Source organism: Silurus meridionalis, chromosome 15 (genome assembly GCF_014805685.1).
Source record: "Silurus meridionalis isolate SWU-2019-XX chromosome 15, ASM1480568v1, whole genome shotgun sequence".
Taxonomy (NCBI): domain Eukaryota; kingdom Metazoa; phylum Chordata; class Actinopteri; order Siluriformes; family Siluridae; genus Silurus; species Silurus meridionalis.
In genome coordinates, this window is record NC_060898.1 from 14,508,600 (window position 1) to 14,524,356 (window position 15,757).

The window sequence follows — 15,757 nt, forward strand, 5'->3', positions numbered from 1 at the left end:
CTTGCTGATAGACATTGTGGGGGATTATCAATTGTCCAATTGGCAACTATTTAAGTGCACAAATAAAGTTGCAAACCATCATTCATAATTAGTTGTAATGTAGTGGACATTATTGAATTTTAAATCATGTTTATATCTCAATTCAGTATAAATTGAGACCAAAGAAGTGCAACTACAGCACACCTTGCAATAGCTGCCTACTAACAAATTCCTCATAAATGTACTTGCATGTTGCAGAAAGCGGAAATCGCTGTGGCCCCATTGACTATTACCTTGGTCCGGGAGGAGGTCATTGACTTTTCCAAACCCTTCATGAGCTTGGGCATCTCCATCATGATAAAAAAGCCACAAAAGTCCAAGCCAGGTGTATTCTCCTTCCTGGACCCGTTGGCCTACGAGATCTGGATGTGCATCGTGTTCGCCTACATTGGTGTGAGCGTGGTGCTCTTCCTGGTCAGCCGCTTCAGCCCGTACGAGTGGCATACCGAGGAGCCCGAAGAGGGCACTGACGGTCTGCCCAGTGACCAGCCCCCCAATGAGTTCGGCATCTTCAACAGTCTCTGGTTCTCCCTTGGAGCCTTCATGCAGCAGGGGTGTGACATCTCACCCAGGTGAGCGCTTAACTCTTTCACCTCTGTGCTTGATTGCCGCAGGGCTGGTTTCTTTAACCGAATTCTGATTGACGAAAAGTGGAATTAGTCTCTTAACCTCGAGTTAGCTCATGAAAAGGTCTCATTGAGCATTGATATGGTAATACGAGGCACCTGAAATAGCCGTGCAGCTGTGTTGTTGCCATGGCAATGTACCAAAGGGTGTCCGAACTTGCCTGAAAAGTGCATGTAATTTGCAAAGAGTAAAACTAGAGCTGAGCGACTTATGATAAGTATTCAGTTGAGGACTGGTTTTAATGCAAATGCATTTACCACAGTGACTGCATGGAGTTCACAGTATGTGTCATATCCGGACACAATGCCATGTTCAAGGTTGCTGCAATTGTATAAGACTTTTATCCATCATTCTGTTCTGAATTAATCAGTTCAATTCCCAGTGACCTCACAACCATCCAAAGATGGGAGTTTTCCCAGTTATTCAGATTGATGCCAGCCAATCTCAGATGTCTGTTAGATCGAGAAATACATAATCTGTTCAGACACGTTCAGATGCCCTATGATATTAAGAAACATTGTGCAAGGCTCTCTTTACATGTCTTGAAGAAAGCATTTGTTCACCCTGCATTCACACCAGCAACGAAATAACTAAATTGATATACATTTTTCAATGGTGATTTCTAGCAAGAGTGAGCAAGCAAAGCAAATACATTGGACACTATTAAACTTTATGCAAAGTAAAAGTGTAGAATTGATGTACAGTGGTTTGCTTCTCAACTCCCCCACACACATTTCCAAGGAACATTCTCCATGGTTTTTGGTTTCATGTATTTTTGTCTGAATCCTGCTGGGATAATTGGTAAGGCTTGAACTGTTTAATAGCAAAATAAAACAGGAATTATATTTTTCTGCCATTTTGTTAAAATACATCCAAAAAGCAGACTATGATGTTTTGCATTGCATTGTTTAGCTGGAAGACATTTAATTTCTTAACAAGTAAGGGGTCTTGTATATATTCTGTTGCTAGTTTGTAGGAATATCATTATTTTGCTATCCGATTAAATCCTAATGTACACTAAATATATGGTGTGCCCACTATCATCGAATGATCAATGCAAGGTAAAGAAAAATTATAATTATAAAATAAATTAAAACAAATCTACTGCTGGTGTGAATGTAGCATCTGCTCCCTCCCTGATTGATATGATTATGCAAGACTCAAGTAGTGCTCTGGATGTTGCTGTGCGGCTTTGCCAGTCTATGTATGTTTTTGTGTACATACCAAGTACATTGTCCGTGTCTCAGTCAGACGTGTGCTCTGTTGCTGTCAAACTGTGTTTTACAAACCTCAGGGAATTTTAGTCAAGGATCATGGGAGTCATCGTCCATTGTTTTTTAGACTCACTGTCCTCGTATGCTCATTTGTCCCTGTGAAAAAAAGCCTTTGAAATACATGGTACACATATTCATTACTGTGCTGCTGTGGGCACTCGGCTGTTTTGTGTTATTTGTTTATGTATGATTTGTTCACCTGCTGAGATGACCTCAGGCTTTTTTGTGGCTATCTCTGATGCCAGCTCTCTCTCTCTCTCTCTCTCTCTCTCTCTCTCTCTCTCTCATTCTCTCTTGTTTAGATTCTGTGCTTTGGCCATGATAGAGCATTTTAAGACATTTTTTGTCAATTAAGGACAAAAAATAGATTTTATTTTTCAGTCCCCCCTCGCCAGATAAGCATTGACTCACATGTCAGGACCAGGAGAACAAAGGAGCAATAAAAAGAGCAGCCCGTGGTGGAAAACAGCAGGTACTTAGAACTGCACCAGAACCATAAAGCTTAAACCCCTCAACACTATAGCCTGCTCCAGCAGTGCTATAGTGGGCTTATGGTTTTGATCTATCTTTGATAAGAAGACTCATTTAGGATTTCATTAAGGGCTATAAGATTCATATAATAATTTTCATATTCATTATTGCAGCACAGAAGTTGCATGAATTGTTTAATGGTAAAAGCATCCGTTTTGTGATGAACCAGAATGGATAAATAGACCATACTACTCTTTTTTAAAAATACTGTTTAAATAAGTTTTCACCTCATTCTTTTTTCCGATGTTAATATACTGTATGTTCCATGATTTGTGTGAAGTTGATGCAATAACACTGCAAGGAATGGCAGGGTATTGTATTGCACTACTATTTATTCCACATTACCTAGTCATATACTGATAACTAAAAAAGGTGGGGCAGAGAAAATTCTCCAGATGCTTGTGTACCTTAAATGTGCAGAAGGAATTATTAATGCTAGAGATTTGGGAGTCTGGGTGAATTTGAATTATTAAATATTATTTGTCAGAACACTAAATTGAATTAGAGTACTTGATTCTTATAGCATTTTCCTGCATTCTGGCTCTGTGAACAAATATGGGGGTGGAGCCATCAGCTTTGTGAACTCACAAAAAAGAAACTACCCTTGATGTAAATTGTAGGTGAGCTACTGTATATAGGTTTGTAAAAGAATAATGTTAAAATGCTCGATTGCTACTTTATTACTGATGAAATGGCAATAATGGATATGATTAGCTAGCTAATCTTGTTCAGCTTTGTTTATAATGTTCTAATCACAAATCAATAAAAACTGACTGATGTTCTAAGTATCAGGAGACTTGTCTTTAATTCGTGGATTGGGTAGGAGTCACAGTTTGAGTAAAAACACAAGGTGCACATTAACAACATGTAGGAAAGCAACAAAGGGGTTGCAGATCAGGTAACAATACAGACTGCACCAGTAGCAGCAACCTAGAAGTTCTAGATTGGCTAATAACACAGGAATCACAGTTTCCTTAAGGAAAAAAAAATCACATCCTGGGTATGATATAGAGGACTCAGATTGAGTAATGACATGGGGGATGTCCATTGGGTAACACCACAGGAGTCACAGATTGCATAGTGAAACAGGAGGCGCAGATTGGGTACAACATGGGATGCATTTTGAGTAATGGGCACAGTATTTTCCCACAGATTCTGTAATGGTAAAGGGGGTTTTCTTTAGAAGAAATATCCTTGTTACCTGAAACATATCAGACTCATGGTGAGTACCAAAATGAGGGTGGCAGATCAGCTGACATCATGGGAATTCAGAAAGTGTAATGACGTTGGGGTTGCAAGTATCATAACTGCGAATTGGGTAACAACACAAGAGGTGCATATGGGTTAACAACAAGGGGGATGCAGACTGGGAATTGACACCATATGCAGATTGAGACACAAAACCGAACACAAAATTAGTAAAATCATGGCACAACAATCAGATGAAGACAAGAGTGACAGACTGGTTACCAGCATGAGGTACATAAAAAGGCTTGGTTGGCACAGCTTGGGTAACACCACGGGGATTCCTGATCAACTAACAACATGGGAAATGCAGTTGGAGTAACAACACAAGGAGTTTCCCAGATCAGATAATGGCACAGGGCAGAGAAATGACTCATGGTCCTCTGAAGAGCTATCAGGAGAATGTCCTGGCAACTATTTGGTATGGTAATTGAAGAGGTCAGTGGTTATCATGCAGGCAGTTTTGGAATCTATCTTTAGATCGATAATACATATATTAGTGTGTGGAGCACGTCTGAAATTGCACCCCAGAATGGCAAACTGAGTTATGTTAATACTGCTACTTGGATTGATGTGCTTTGCATTTCGTTGTTGCATCTCTCCTCTATGAAGCCTTTAAATAAGCTGTTTCTGCCATGCAGTAAAATCTCCCTCGTTCTATGCATTCTTTATGCTTCATTGCTTCAAGTTTTTTGCCCTTTTTTGCATGTGTGTGTAGCAGATACTGTAGAGCCAGTGAGGAGGAAATGAAAATACAGCTGCAAGTGTGTACATGAGGATAAGGTTGTGGATGTATGTGGTAGGTGTGATGGTGAGAAAAATTACCATTTTTCGTCTTGCTTCAAAATAATGTACCTCTGGAGTTCTTCATCCTACCTATAACTCTGTTTCTTTTCTGCTCTCACACTCCTCACTCCTTTTATTTTTCTGCCTCCACTTTTTGTACTTGAGGGTCGATCATGTAATTGTAGTAAGTAATTGCCTCTGGTCAATAGCATCCTTTATTCCGGAAATTGCTGAGAAATGATTGCAGGACTAAGTGAAGGAAAAGATCAGGAGGAAGCCTATGATGCTTGTGAGAGGATATGATTCAGGCCGGCGTTAAGAGTGAGAGGAGGGAGGAGAGTGAAAATCACACTACAGATGAGGACATTTGGCCCTGGCTATGCAAAACTATGACTAAACAGCATGGTTTTAGAAAATGAAATCATTTGTGTGTCTGGAACTCTTTTAATAATGGTGTGTTGTTTAGTTTGACACTGGAGCTTTAAGGTTAATGGGCTTTATCTGGTCAAGGCTGCAGTGGATTGGGATATTGGAAACACTGGGTGAAAGGCAGGAAAACATCTTGAAAGTGCCATTGCAATTTGCTAAACTTAGTCAATACACTTACTAAAAAATCCATGAGGTTAGGCAGTTTCAGACTTGATCACGTGTTATATTTTCATCTAAAAATATACATTATGGGGTTGATTTTATATTAGTGTACTAATAGTATATACATCTGCATGTAGTTCAGACCTCCAATGTTGTCAGGTTTTCCTTGGGTAGAGGTGTTTCTTGCACCTCAAGATGTATGAGTGTTTTTGTTTTTTTTTTTTTTTTTTTTTACTGTAGACTACTGCTTATAGTATTGAATATAAGCACTTGCCTTTGAGCCCACCAGCAAAGTGATGGCTGAGTGATGGCAGCAAAACAGAGAAAGAAACAGACCTTTCTTTGTTTAACAAATGCAATAAAACATAAAATAAAAGCACAAAGCAAATGTAGGAATGATAAAATATTATATTGCACATTGCTAGTAGGAGGCCTAAGGTTTGGGCTACATTGTGTTTTTTTAATGTTAAGGATACGTGTAACAATTTATATTGCATTGTTTTATTCATATTTTATTTTACATAGGAACACTTATGCAACAGCTGATTCATGCACATCCATTCTGCCAATCATGTGCTGACTAAACAGTACATAAAATATTGTAGATACAGGTCAAGATCTTCATTTGAAATTCACAATAAACATAAAAGTGAAGGAAAAATGTGATCCGAAAGACTTTATGGTTTTTGGTTCTTGATCAGATGGCTCTTGAGATTTTCTCTAGAGTTTACAAGAATGTAGCTACAGAACTGCTGTCAGAAAAGCTTTGTAGATGAGAGATGTCAGAGAAGAGATTCAAGACTGGTTGGAGGAAGGCTGTGGTAACTCATATAACCTTTTGGTGAGGAAAAAATGTATAACACATCAAACCTGGACACAGACGGGATACAAAGAATTTGGCGAGAATGGGAATCTGTGGATACAAGCAACACAACTGGACAGTTGAAGATTGGAAAATTGTCCTCAGTTCTTTTATTTTTCTTCCTTATCTTATACACCAAACATGTTGATGAATGTTTTCCTCCTTTTGCAGTAAGGGGAGATTGCACGAATTGAATGTCTGACTGGATTGTTGGTTATTTGGAGAAATAGTTGTGTGCTCTTAATGGGAATGCATGCTGTTATTCCTTCCAGCAAAATTAGAATTAGAGATTGGTAATGTGGAGAGCGATGGTGCATTGCTTCGGTCTCAGGCATGGAGAAACTGATTTGCAGGTATTAAATCTTAATCAGGCCAGCAGAGAGCAAGCCATGAATAAATAAAGCACTGTAGGCTTACCGGGTCTACAGGCAGTGACCTTTCATTTATCTACAGTGTTTCAAGGTCCCCACCCCCTTTACTTCTCCCTCAATCCCTCCATATTTTTCTCTTCCATTTCCTCTACACTTATTCAGGATTTTGCTTACATTAGAACGGTTTTTCAGATACAGACTAGAAATAGCTTGTGCTTGAAAAGCCTCATGTGGTGAAGGGCCTCCATTGATCTTGTGCTTTTTGTGGGGTGTATGATTTCTGGCCTGATTTTGTGTCGCAGGCAAAAATGGTAAAATAATCTGTCGGAGCTGTTGGGGAGAATAATGTGACGTGCTGACTGGTAGTGCCTCTGTGACCAAAGACAGCTGAAGGCAAAGTTGTGTCAGTATCTGTAATTTTAGATAAAAATCTTAGAGCTGCTGAGACACTTATGTAAAAGCACAAAGTTATGTAAACCTTGAAAGTGAAATTAAATGTTCATGTATGAGTAAGCAGGCATTTAAAATGCTGACATTCTCTTTGTCTTTTAAAAATATTGTTTAACATTTTTTTACTGTTTCATTTATTTTATTTAAATTGCACGTTTAAGAATGAATGCAGAGCAGAGCAGTGCAGAAAGCAGCTTTACAAATTCAGGATATGAATTTGAAATGTATGAATTTATCACAGATTTGAAACAGAAATTAAACAGTGGCAAAGAAAAACTCCCTGACATGACATGAGGATGAAACCTTCAGAGGAACCAGTTTCAATACAAAACCTATCCTCATCTGAGTGATGCTGTATAGTTCTAATTGTGTGCCAAGTCAAAAAGTTAATTTGGCCGTTTTTTTGCACCATCATTCATACAGTGGGACACATAATCAATTTTTAAAAACTGTGGAAATCTCACAGTCTAAAAGCTGACTATCAGTTTTATTCGAGCATTCTGGCACTCCTTCCTATATGCTGTGTTTATTCCATTTAAATGGAACAGCCGTGTGTTTGTTCTCCCTTGGTAAAAACACAGCAATCATACCTAGGTGGACGCCAAAACAATCGGTCCAAGAGCCTCTATGCAGGGTAGTCTCAGTCCAGTTCCAAGTAAACTCTGTTATCATCTATAATAACAGGAAGTGAAACAGACAGGTGATTTGGGTTGTTGTTGTTTTTTGGGGTTTTTTTTGGTAGATGAGAGCTCCATTTCTGAAAATGAGAAGCAGAGGACAAAGCTTTAACAGTACCATTTGTTCTATATGTTTGGTTTAATGAACAAAAATAGAAAATAATTACTGGCTGTGACAGAACTAGTTATTTACGTAATTAGAGGTTGACCAATGTTGAATTTCACAGATACCAATAACTAGGTTGGATAATACTTGCCGTTAGCCAATTTATTAACCAAAAGTTTTTAAAATGAATATAACACTTCATGTTAAATAATTCTTAACTTTATTACAAAAATAAATCAATATAACTAAAAATAGTTGGACTTTCTTAAGACATTTAAAGATGGCCATTTTAAGCACGATTGTTTGGATTTATGTAACTAAGAATCCATTTGTAAAATTAACTGAATTAAAATGCTTTAGAAGTATTGTTTATCGTTTGTTTGTTAATTTCTACATTAACTAATAAATATTTCAATTAAGTTAATACAATTTTTTATTTGCATTATGGACTAGCGATTGAAGCACGGTCTCACGTGTCCAAACAGCACATGCCGTCAGTGATTCACCTCTAATGTCCGCTCTCCTACTGTATAATGAAAGTGGATCTTCTCAGCCAGTCCAACTAACGCAACCCGGAAAAAATATCAATATGGATTTTTGCTAATGACCGATATTTCCAGCAATCAATGAATCAGTCGACCTCTATAATATAATCATTTCTTTAACTTTCAACCTATCTTCTTTGTGCTCAGTGATTTTTACACTTGTGTTTTGACCAATGAATAAAAGCTTTTCATTGGTACCTTATTAGACTTACATGCCTGAATCAGTTTATGAAAGTGTCCTCAGATTTATCTCTATAAAATGGACTGATGTGTCTATTTAGTATCTAATAACTACAAACATTGTGCAAGCAAAGACATAATGTACTCACTGCATATACAAATTCAAAACCGATATTCATCACCGATAACATGCTTATAGCAGTCCACTAATGACTCTGTTTAGTGACTTGCGTACATGCGTGAGTGCTACACTGACAGTCACAAAGACATAGTATTCACGTGTGAGAACGTTGCGTTTGCCCCCGGATTTTATGTCCTTATGAATGATCCTGTATGCCAGGCGATGGTGCATTGGAGCGGCACTTGGCTCGAGTCACCGGTGTCGTGTCTGCTCAATTGAGGCTTTTATTAAATCGACTTGGTCTCACAGGGTCAGATCGATTAGTCATGCTTACTGTGATCCCAGACAAAACTGTCCCTCAGACGTCACCGTGACGGACTGTGCGTCTGCATGTGGGAACGTGCTTAGCAGAGGACATTTAATATGGGATTTAAAAAGATTGCAGCTACCATTCATCCTCTCATTCAGGCTCGAGATAGAAATTTCAAATGTAATTGTACCAGGGTGCAACAATTAGCAAGTCATTTTATAAATCATAAATCTATAGTCGATTTCCGAATTTTGTATCTATTATACAATGAGTAATAAAATCTTTGATTTGAAGTCTGTGAACTCTTAAACCATGTTATAACGTGATATTTCCATGACTATGAGATCCATTTATACAGAAATAGATTCTGGGTCATTATCCTTTAAATGCAGCACTTAAAAAAACTCTGTCACTTTTTCAGCTACTGTGTCTTCCCTTTATGACTGTTATCCACTATTTATAAAGCTCATGGTTATTTTTATTAACAGCGCCTCATGTAATAATGGCAATCTTTCATCTACCATTCTTGCTACTACCCAGTAATTGCTGATTATTACAAAACGTTCATTTATTCTAGCGCTCAAAATGGAAAACAAGCAAAAAATGGGAGATTATTTATTTATTTCTATTTGCCCAGCTCATACATTTTACTTTCATTTCTTTTTATTTAGATCACAGTGTGAATGGACCACTCGGAAATCGTATTATGGACTATGGATTCCTAAAACTACGTTTTTTTTATTGTTTTGTCTTTATCATTACAGTGTGGATTCCAGAAATTCCTTATATGCAAATAAATATATTCATTTACTTAATCTAATTAATAGATTAATTTACTTCCATTTTTTTTCGCATTATCAACACAAGGCATAAATGTAAGCAGCGCTAGTTTTTGCTGTGCCCCTTCAGGGAAATTCTTGTCCCCTGCTGCCCACCAGAAATGACGATCTGTTACCATGGCATCCCATCAAAGTGTCCTTTTCACAAGAGAAGACCTTAAACTAGCTTGTGTCACAAGCTATCACTAAGGACCCCCAGGCAAGGTTCTAAATTTGGAGCAGGTTTTGTGATCTCTGATGATCTGACACACATTCATGTAATGCTTGTGGGTTGTTTTTATGATGTTGAATTCTGAAAAATATCCTTAAGCTTAGAGAAATCGGTTTGCTTGTCCATATCCTGCCTATGTTTCTTTCTTAGCATCGCACCGCATCGCTCTGGTGGTCCACTGCATGTTTTTTTTTTTTTTCAGTTACATGCCGAGGAGATAAGCCATTGCCTTATCATGTTTAATTAAAGATTTTCTAAGCTGTTCCTAGAACACTCTTCTCACTGATCTTTCTTTTTTTTTTATCTTTTTCTCTTCTGTCCACTCTCTATATCACCTGTACTCCTTTTGTCCATTTCCTCCCTCGTTTCCTCTTCTATGGTGCAGGTCTCTCTCTGGTCGAATCGTCGGAGGCGTCTGGTGGTTTTTCACTTTAATCATCATCTCCTCCTACACGGCTAACTTGGCTGCCTTCCTCACCGTAGAGAGAATGGTGTCGCCCATCGAGAGTGCTGAAGACCTGGCCAAGCAAACAGACATAGCATACGGCACTCTTGACTCAGGCTCCACCAAAGAGTTTTTCAGGGTGAGTGGATTGGGAAAAATGAATGAATCAAGCTGTCATGAATAACTTCTCAGTTTTATTGCATGAGTAAATAAAAACCATTTCTAAATTGCATTTATTTCAAGAACGACAATAAAACACATGCAGAAATGTTGGTGCATGAGGATAGGAGCGGACCGGGTCAGCATTGGGTAGATGTAAAGACTAAATGAGATATATACATTAACAAAATCATAAGGGCAACATAAGCAACAGTCACTATTGAATATTATGATATAAAAAGTAAATAGTCTCTAAATTGCACCCTGCTGTGTTTCCCATATAAATTACATTATTTCAAAAAGTGTATATAACACACAGGTATGTCAAGGACACTTGCTATTTATGAAAACTAAAACAAAATTATATTATAATACATATTTATAAAAGTTCTTAAAGTGCCTGTAAAAATTACTGTTATAAATGAGAAGAAATGCTTTTTTTGAGCATACGATTCAGCTTTTTCCATTTAAAACAATAAAAATGCTTTTCTTTCTACTGAACTGTTTTTTTGTTAGTTTTTTTTAAAGTGCCAAAATTAATGACACTGCAAGCCATTTTTCAAAAAACAGCAAACAAATAGCCAGTCTCCGTCCCCAGGAATTCTGTTGTAACTTTAAATTCAAGGCACAATTTTAATGATGCCTACATGTGAAATCCTTCTGCCACCTATGGGAAAAAAGCAAAGGAAACAGACCTGCACAATACATTCAAAAAGAACAGTAAGCAAAAATTAGGTTAATAAGTATAAGAGATTTGCCAGTAGTTGGGCCCATGAACCTATTTTTCCACACAGACAGTGAGCAATATAGTGACGGATGAAAAAAAAAAAGCTGAAACAACTCAGTTTTTTTTGCATTGTGCAGTTTAGATTCTTGTGTTTGTCAGCCATTAAATGCCTCTTCCACAAGAGAGAGTTGTTTGAAAAGCACTGCGAAGGCATTGCTGATTTGAAGCAGGAAGTCCACATGCTCAAAACCGAATATAGAGGGGCTTAATGTTCTAAAATGTTCTGCATGGTGGATTGGAACGGGATCCTCTACCAGTGTTTTCAACTGTGTTAGAAATTAAATAGATATCAAGAGACTCAATGCTGTCATTCACTCCAAAACAGGCATAAAAATTTGACAGTTGTCTGTAATTTTGGAACTGATGTTGAGTAGAAACAAGCTGCACTACCTAAATATGTTTTATTAAAAAAAGCTTTTTTCCCTAGTTTCTATTGAGAGTGGAAATAATTATGGAAGACTCTTTTTTTAGGACCCACTAAACCAACTTTTTTCTGAGAAGGCCACATAATTGGTCCTTTCTTTAATGGAGGGATTCTGTTTCTTAATCTGTAACAGAAAATTGAATGGGCAATAGTGACAACATATTTTTTAATGATTTAAAATGTATTTATTATGCCTCCTAATGCTAGATTAGTTTATTATTTTGTTATGCACCGTACAGTGCATTATTACTATCATAATGACATTTTTCATATTCATTGCTATTAAAATCAAAACCTTATTCTTATGCATATCCATATGGTTAGTGGGTGAATCAAAAAAAAAAAATTAGTCTATGTTAATTTAATATTTAATATTCAATAAATTATAAATAATAAATATAATTTGGGGACCACTGATCATGATGATCGACTATATATAAGCAGATATGAATATTTCTTACATTTTGAGAATATTACAATTGATCTCTTCCCCAACCTACCATGACATCTGACCCCTCTACATTTATACACTGCTGTCTTTTCCGTTGTAGAGGTCAAAGATCGCTGTATATGAAAAAATGTGGAGCTACATGAAGTCTGCTGAGCCCACGGTGTTCACTAAGACCACGGCCGAGGGCGTGGCTCGGGTGAGGAAGTCCAAAGGGAAGTACGCTTTCCTGCTCGAATCCACCATGAACGAGTACACAGAGCAGCGCAAGCCATGCGACACCATGAAGGTCGGAGGCAACCTGGACTCCAAAGGCTATGGAGTGGCTACGCCCAAGGGCTCACAGTTAAGGTGGGTGGAGTAGTATAACAATATGTCATGTGTTGTTATGGTATTCCACCTTCCCTGGCGTGCCTATCTCTATTTGATTTTTTTTTCTTTACTTTTCGTTTCACTTTTATTGCATTCTTAAGCATTTTAGTGTGGAGTTACTGCTTGTTTTGTTTTATAGCATTTGATTTATGACAAGCTACACACAGGTAACTGAGTTGCATGCAGATGCTGTTCATATGTAATTGACATTGCTAGAAATGTTATGTTGATGGCGATATGGATTTTTACCACTGGGACAAGAGCCCAGCGAATACCTTGCCTGCTCTGACACTGTCTCCCATTCACACTAATGATAGAATTTACCATCCATGGCCAGAAGGCTGAGAGATAAGAGAGCGTAATTGGCCCTGCTTCCTCGGTAGGAAGAATGTTGTGGTTGTCTCCTTCTGAGCTGTTCTGACGTAATAGATACTGTTCTTTAATGACACTGTATATATTGTGTTATTGATTAACATCACCTATATGGTTAACTCCAATCGTATTAAAATGCATAGGAGAAAACTTAGTGCTGTTATGATGGCTAGGTTTTTCACAGTAATCAATATAGGGGTAGCAAAATCTGTGACACATATTTGTTTTTTAAATTGAATTTACTTCAAGTTAAGGTTAATTTTTTTACATGCATTGTAGTATAAAATTAAGCTAATAAAACACTAAGACAAACATTTTCATAATCCCCATTATTTACCTTGGGTGCCAATAATTCTCGAGCTGACTGTACCCAGTTGAATTAAATCACTAAAAGTATTTGGCTGCGAATATTAACCACACACAGGGAATTATCAATGGTGTAAATACCCATAAACATTGAAGTTGCCAGGTGTGACGCTAGAATATCAATTGATAATTAAAAAATGAGGGACAAAACACTTCAGAACATGTTGTTTCAGAACTCTGCAGTCAATCCTATAACTTCAGGTCCCACAATGTTTTATACTTTCGATAAAAGAAAGTTTCTCTTAAAAATCGAGTAAGCAAAAAAAAATACAATTCTCACAAGCCACATCCTCTGCCCGAGCAATGTCATCATCTAAAAAAGCTCAACCTCATTAATCCTAAAGGGGTTTTTTTTAGTCAGAAAACAAATGATGGTAAACTTATAAATTAACACCAACATGCAGATCATATCAACCATATATATCAACCATTTTTAACATTAAAATTTTAACTGCAAAAAAAAAAAAAAAACCTTAATTCAGTTTTATTTGAACAGGGCTTTTAACAATGGACATTGTCTCAAAGCAGCTTTACAGAGATGAAGAGGTTATAAAATTGGAATGTATAAGTGTAGTGCCTATAAATTTGTTCCTTGTAAGTTTATACATAATGAGAAAGCCTATAGTAACTGTGTCAAAGAAAAACTCCCTGAAATGGTATGAAGAAGAACCATTGAGAGCAACCAGACTCAGAACATCTTATTCATTTTTAACACCACATTATCTGTCTAAAGCTGCTTTGAGACAATGTTCATCTTTGAAAGCGCTGTACAAATAAAAATGAATTATATTTAATTAAATTATGCCATTCATTATAGGTCCATCATTGTTGAGGTGTATTGTACAGTGATGGGTGTTTAAATGTTAAACTAACTGTTCATGACATCACTGTTAAATTACAAAGAATTGCTTATTGAATATGTGTATTAATATTAACTTGTGATTTAATATATTGCTGAGGAAAATGCAAATTAATCAATAGTTTCTGACAAATCATATTCAAGAACACCACCCTAGTATAAAATCATGATTTTGATTAGCAATAGGGATAAGTCAAGGGGAACAGCTCAGCAGGGAAAACCACCCAGGTGTCCATTTTCCTCACCTGTCAATAAGAGCAGTGCAAAATGCAAAAAATATAAGCATGTTTAGGTTCTTAATTGAAATAATGACACGGTGGCTTCATGTGTCACAACAGTGAATTTACAGACTGACCGAACGGAAACATTAAGCAAATGCTAGAATTCTCCTGCTGCATGTGAATATTCAGACATATATGTGTGGGCATGTACGGCAAAAGATTTACAGCGAAAATCCAAAGCTGTGTGACTAATTAATCCTGTTCAGTCTGTAAACTCCCACATTCGGTCTGTTCAGGAAGTCGAACACTCGGCGAGGAGAGTCACTTACAGATGACTGTAGCCTCCCGGGTCAGACATTTTCGCTGGAGTTACAGTTGTCTGCCTGTCACTTCTCCTGCGTGTGATCCTCCCACAGACATGAGTGCGGTGTCAGAGCATGGCTTTTTTTCCTAAGGCTTTTCCTGGGTTCTGACTCTCCAACGCTTTTTTAATGCTTTTCTGTCTGTTCACTCCTCAGCTCTGATGGCCTTTGCTGTATTTTTTACCCATTTCGTCTCTCTTTCTTTGCTCCAGTGGGCTTTCTTTATAAGTGTTGCATTCGAGATAAACCTCTCTTGATAATTTGAAAATCACATCCCAGATCATAATTGGCTTTTTTTAATATGCAAGGTTAGATAGTGGGGTTGTTCAGGGAGAGAAAATAGGACTTGAATAAAATGATAACTGAAACAATATCAGGGCAAAAAAATCTTTTCTAACTGACTGGTGTAAGCACTGATTGTCTTCTATGCATAAATAAAATGTAGGACTCTCACACAATGCTTTATAAAACTGTAGGAATTACTATAATTAATTCCACTTCTCATCTCATTAAATGATTTATGCTAATATCTAGCAAAGATGTAGCAAGCTAGCTAACCTCAGCAAACAGCAAGGAGTTGTTACGTAATTGAAGAGGTTTATGTTTTTAACAGAAAGCTAGTAAAACAAACACACAAGGTATGGATGGTTCTGGATAGAAACAGTTTGCATTCTGCATTATGCTAGTTCTCCACTTGAAGCTAACACAGACGAACTACAAGGAGATCTGCTCATTTGGGGAAGTGCAGTACAAAAACATCAAATGGCACTTTTCCACTGGATATAGCAGGGTTCAGAAAAGTTTACATAGCAATATATTAGCTAATGCAATCAAACAACAAACAGTTAGCAGTGTTTGTTAACTGTGTTAATCTATGTTAAGACATAGATGGCTAATCATCAGCTAATCAGCTTTTTCCCCCACACAGCACAATACAGTTTGTTAAATGCCCCCTAAATGGCATTTTCTTTTACTACTTTTTTGATATGTGTAGAGACAGAAAGCAGATATATATTTTAATATTTTATAGATATAATATTTTCTACTGCACTCAATAGGAATGCTGAGGGACTGTACAGTAGCTAGATATTTAGTTAGTTAACTTGTTTGTGTTTTGGCAGTGATTTTTGACATAACCTGGCAAAATATGTCGCCAAATTCAGCAGGGTTGGTTTTG

The 15,757-nt window shown here is 37.1% G+C and overlaps 1 protein-coding gene across 4 annotated transcripts in view; it reads left to right on the plus strand.

Annotated features, from left to right (window-relative positions):
- gria4b (glutamate receptor, ionotropic, AMPA 4b) overlaps positions 1–15,757 on the plus strand; it is a 102,550-nt gene that overhangs the window by 73,315 nt on the left and 13,478 nt on the right. For all 4 annotated transcript variants that reach the window (XM_046867562.1, XM_046867566.1, XM_046867564.1 and 1 more), the window contains exons 11-13: positions 238–611; positions 10,151–10,349; positions 12,132–12,379. In XM_046867562.1, coding sequence (XP_046723518.1) covers positions 238–611; positions 10,151–10,349; positions 12,132–12,379 — 821 coding nt within the window. The remainder of the gene's footprint in view (positions 1–237; positions 612–10,150; positions 10,350–12,131; positions 12,380–15,757) is intronic.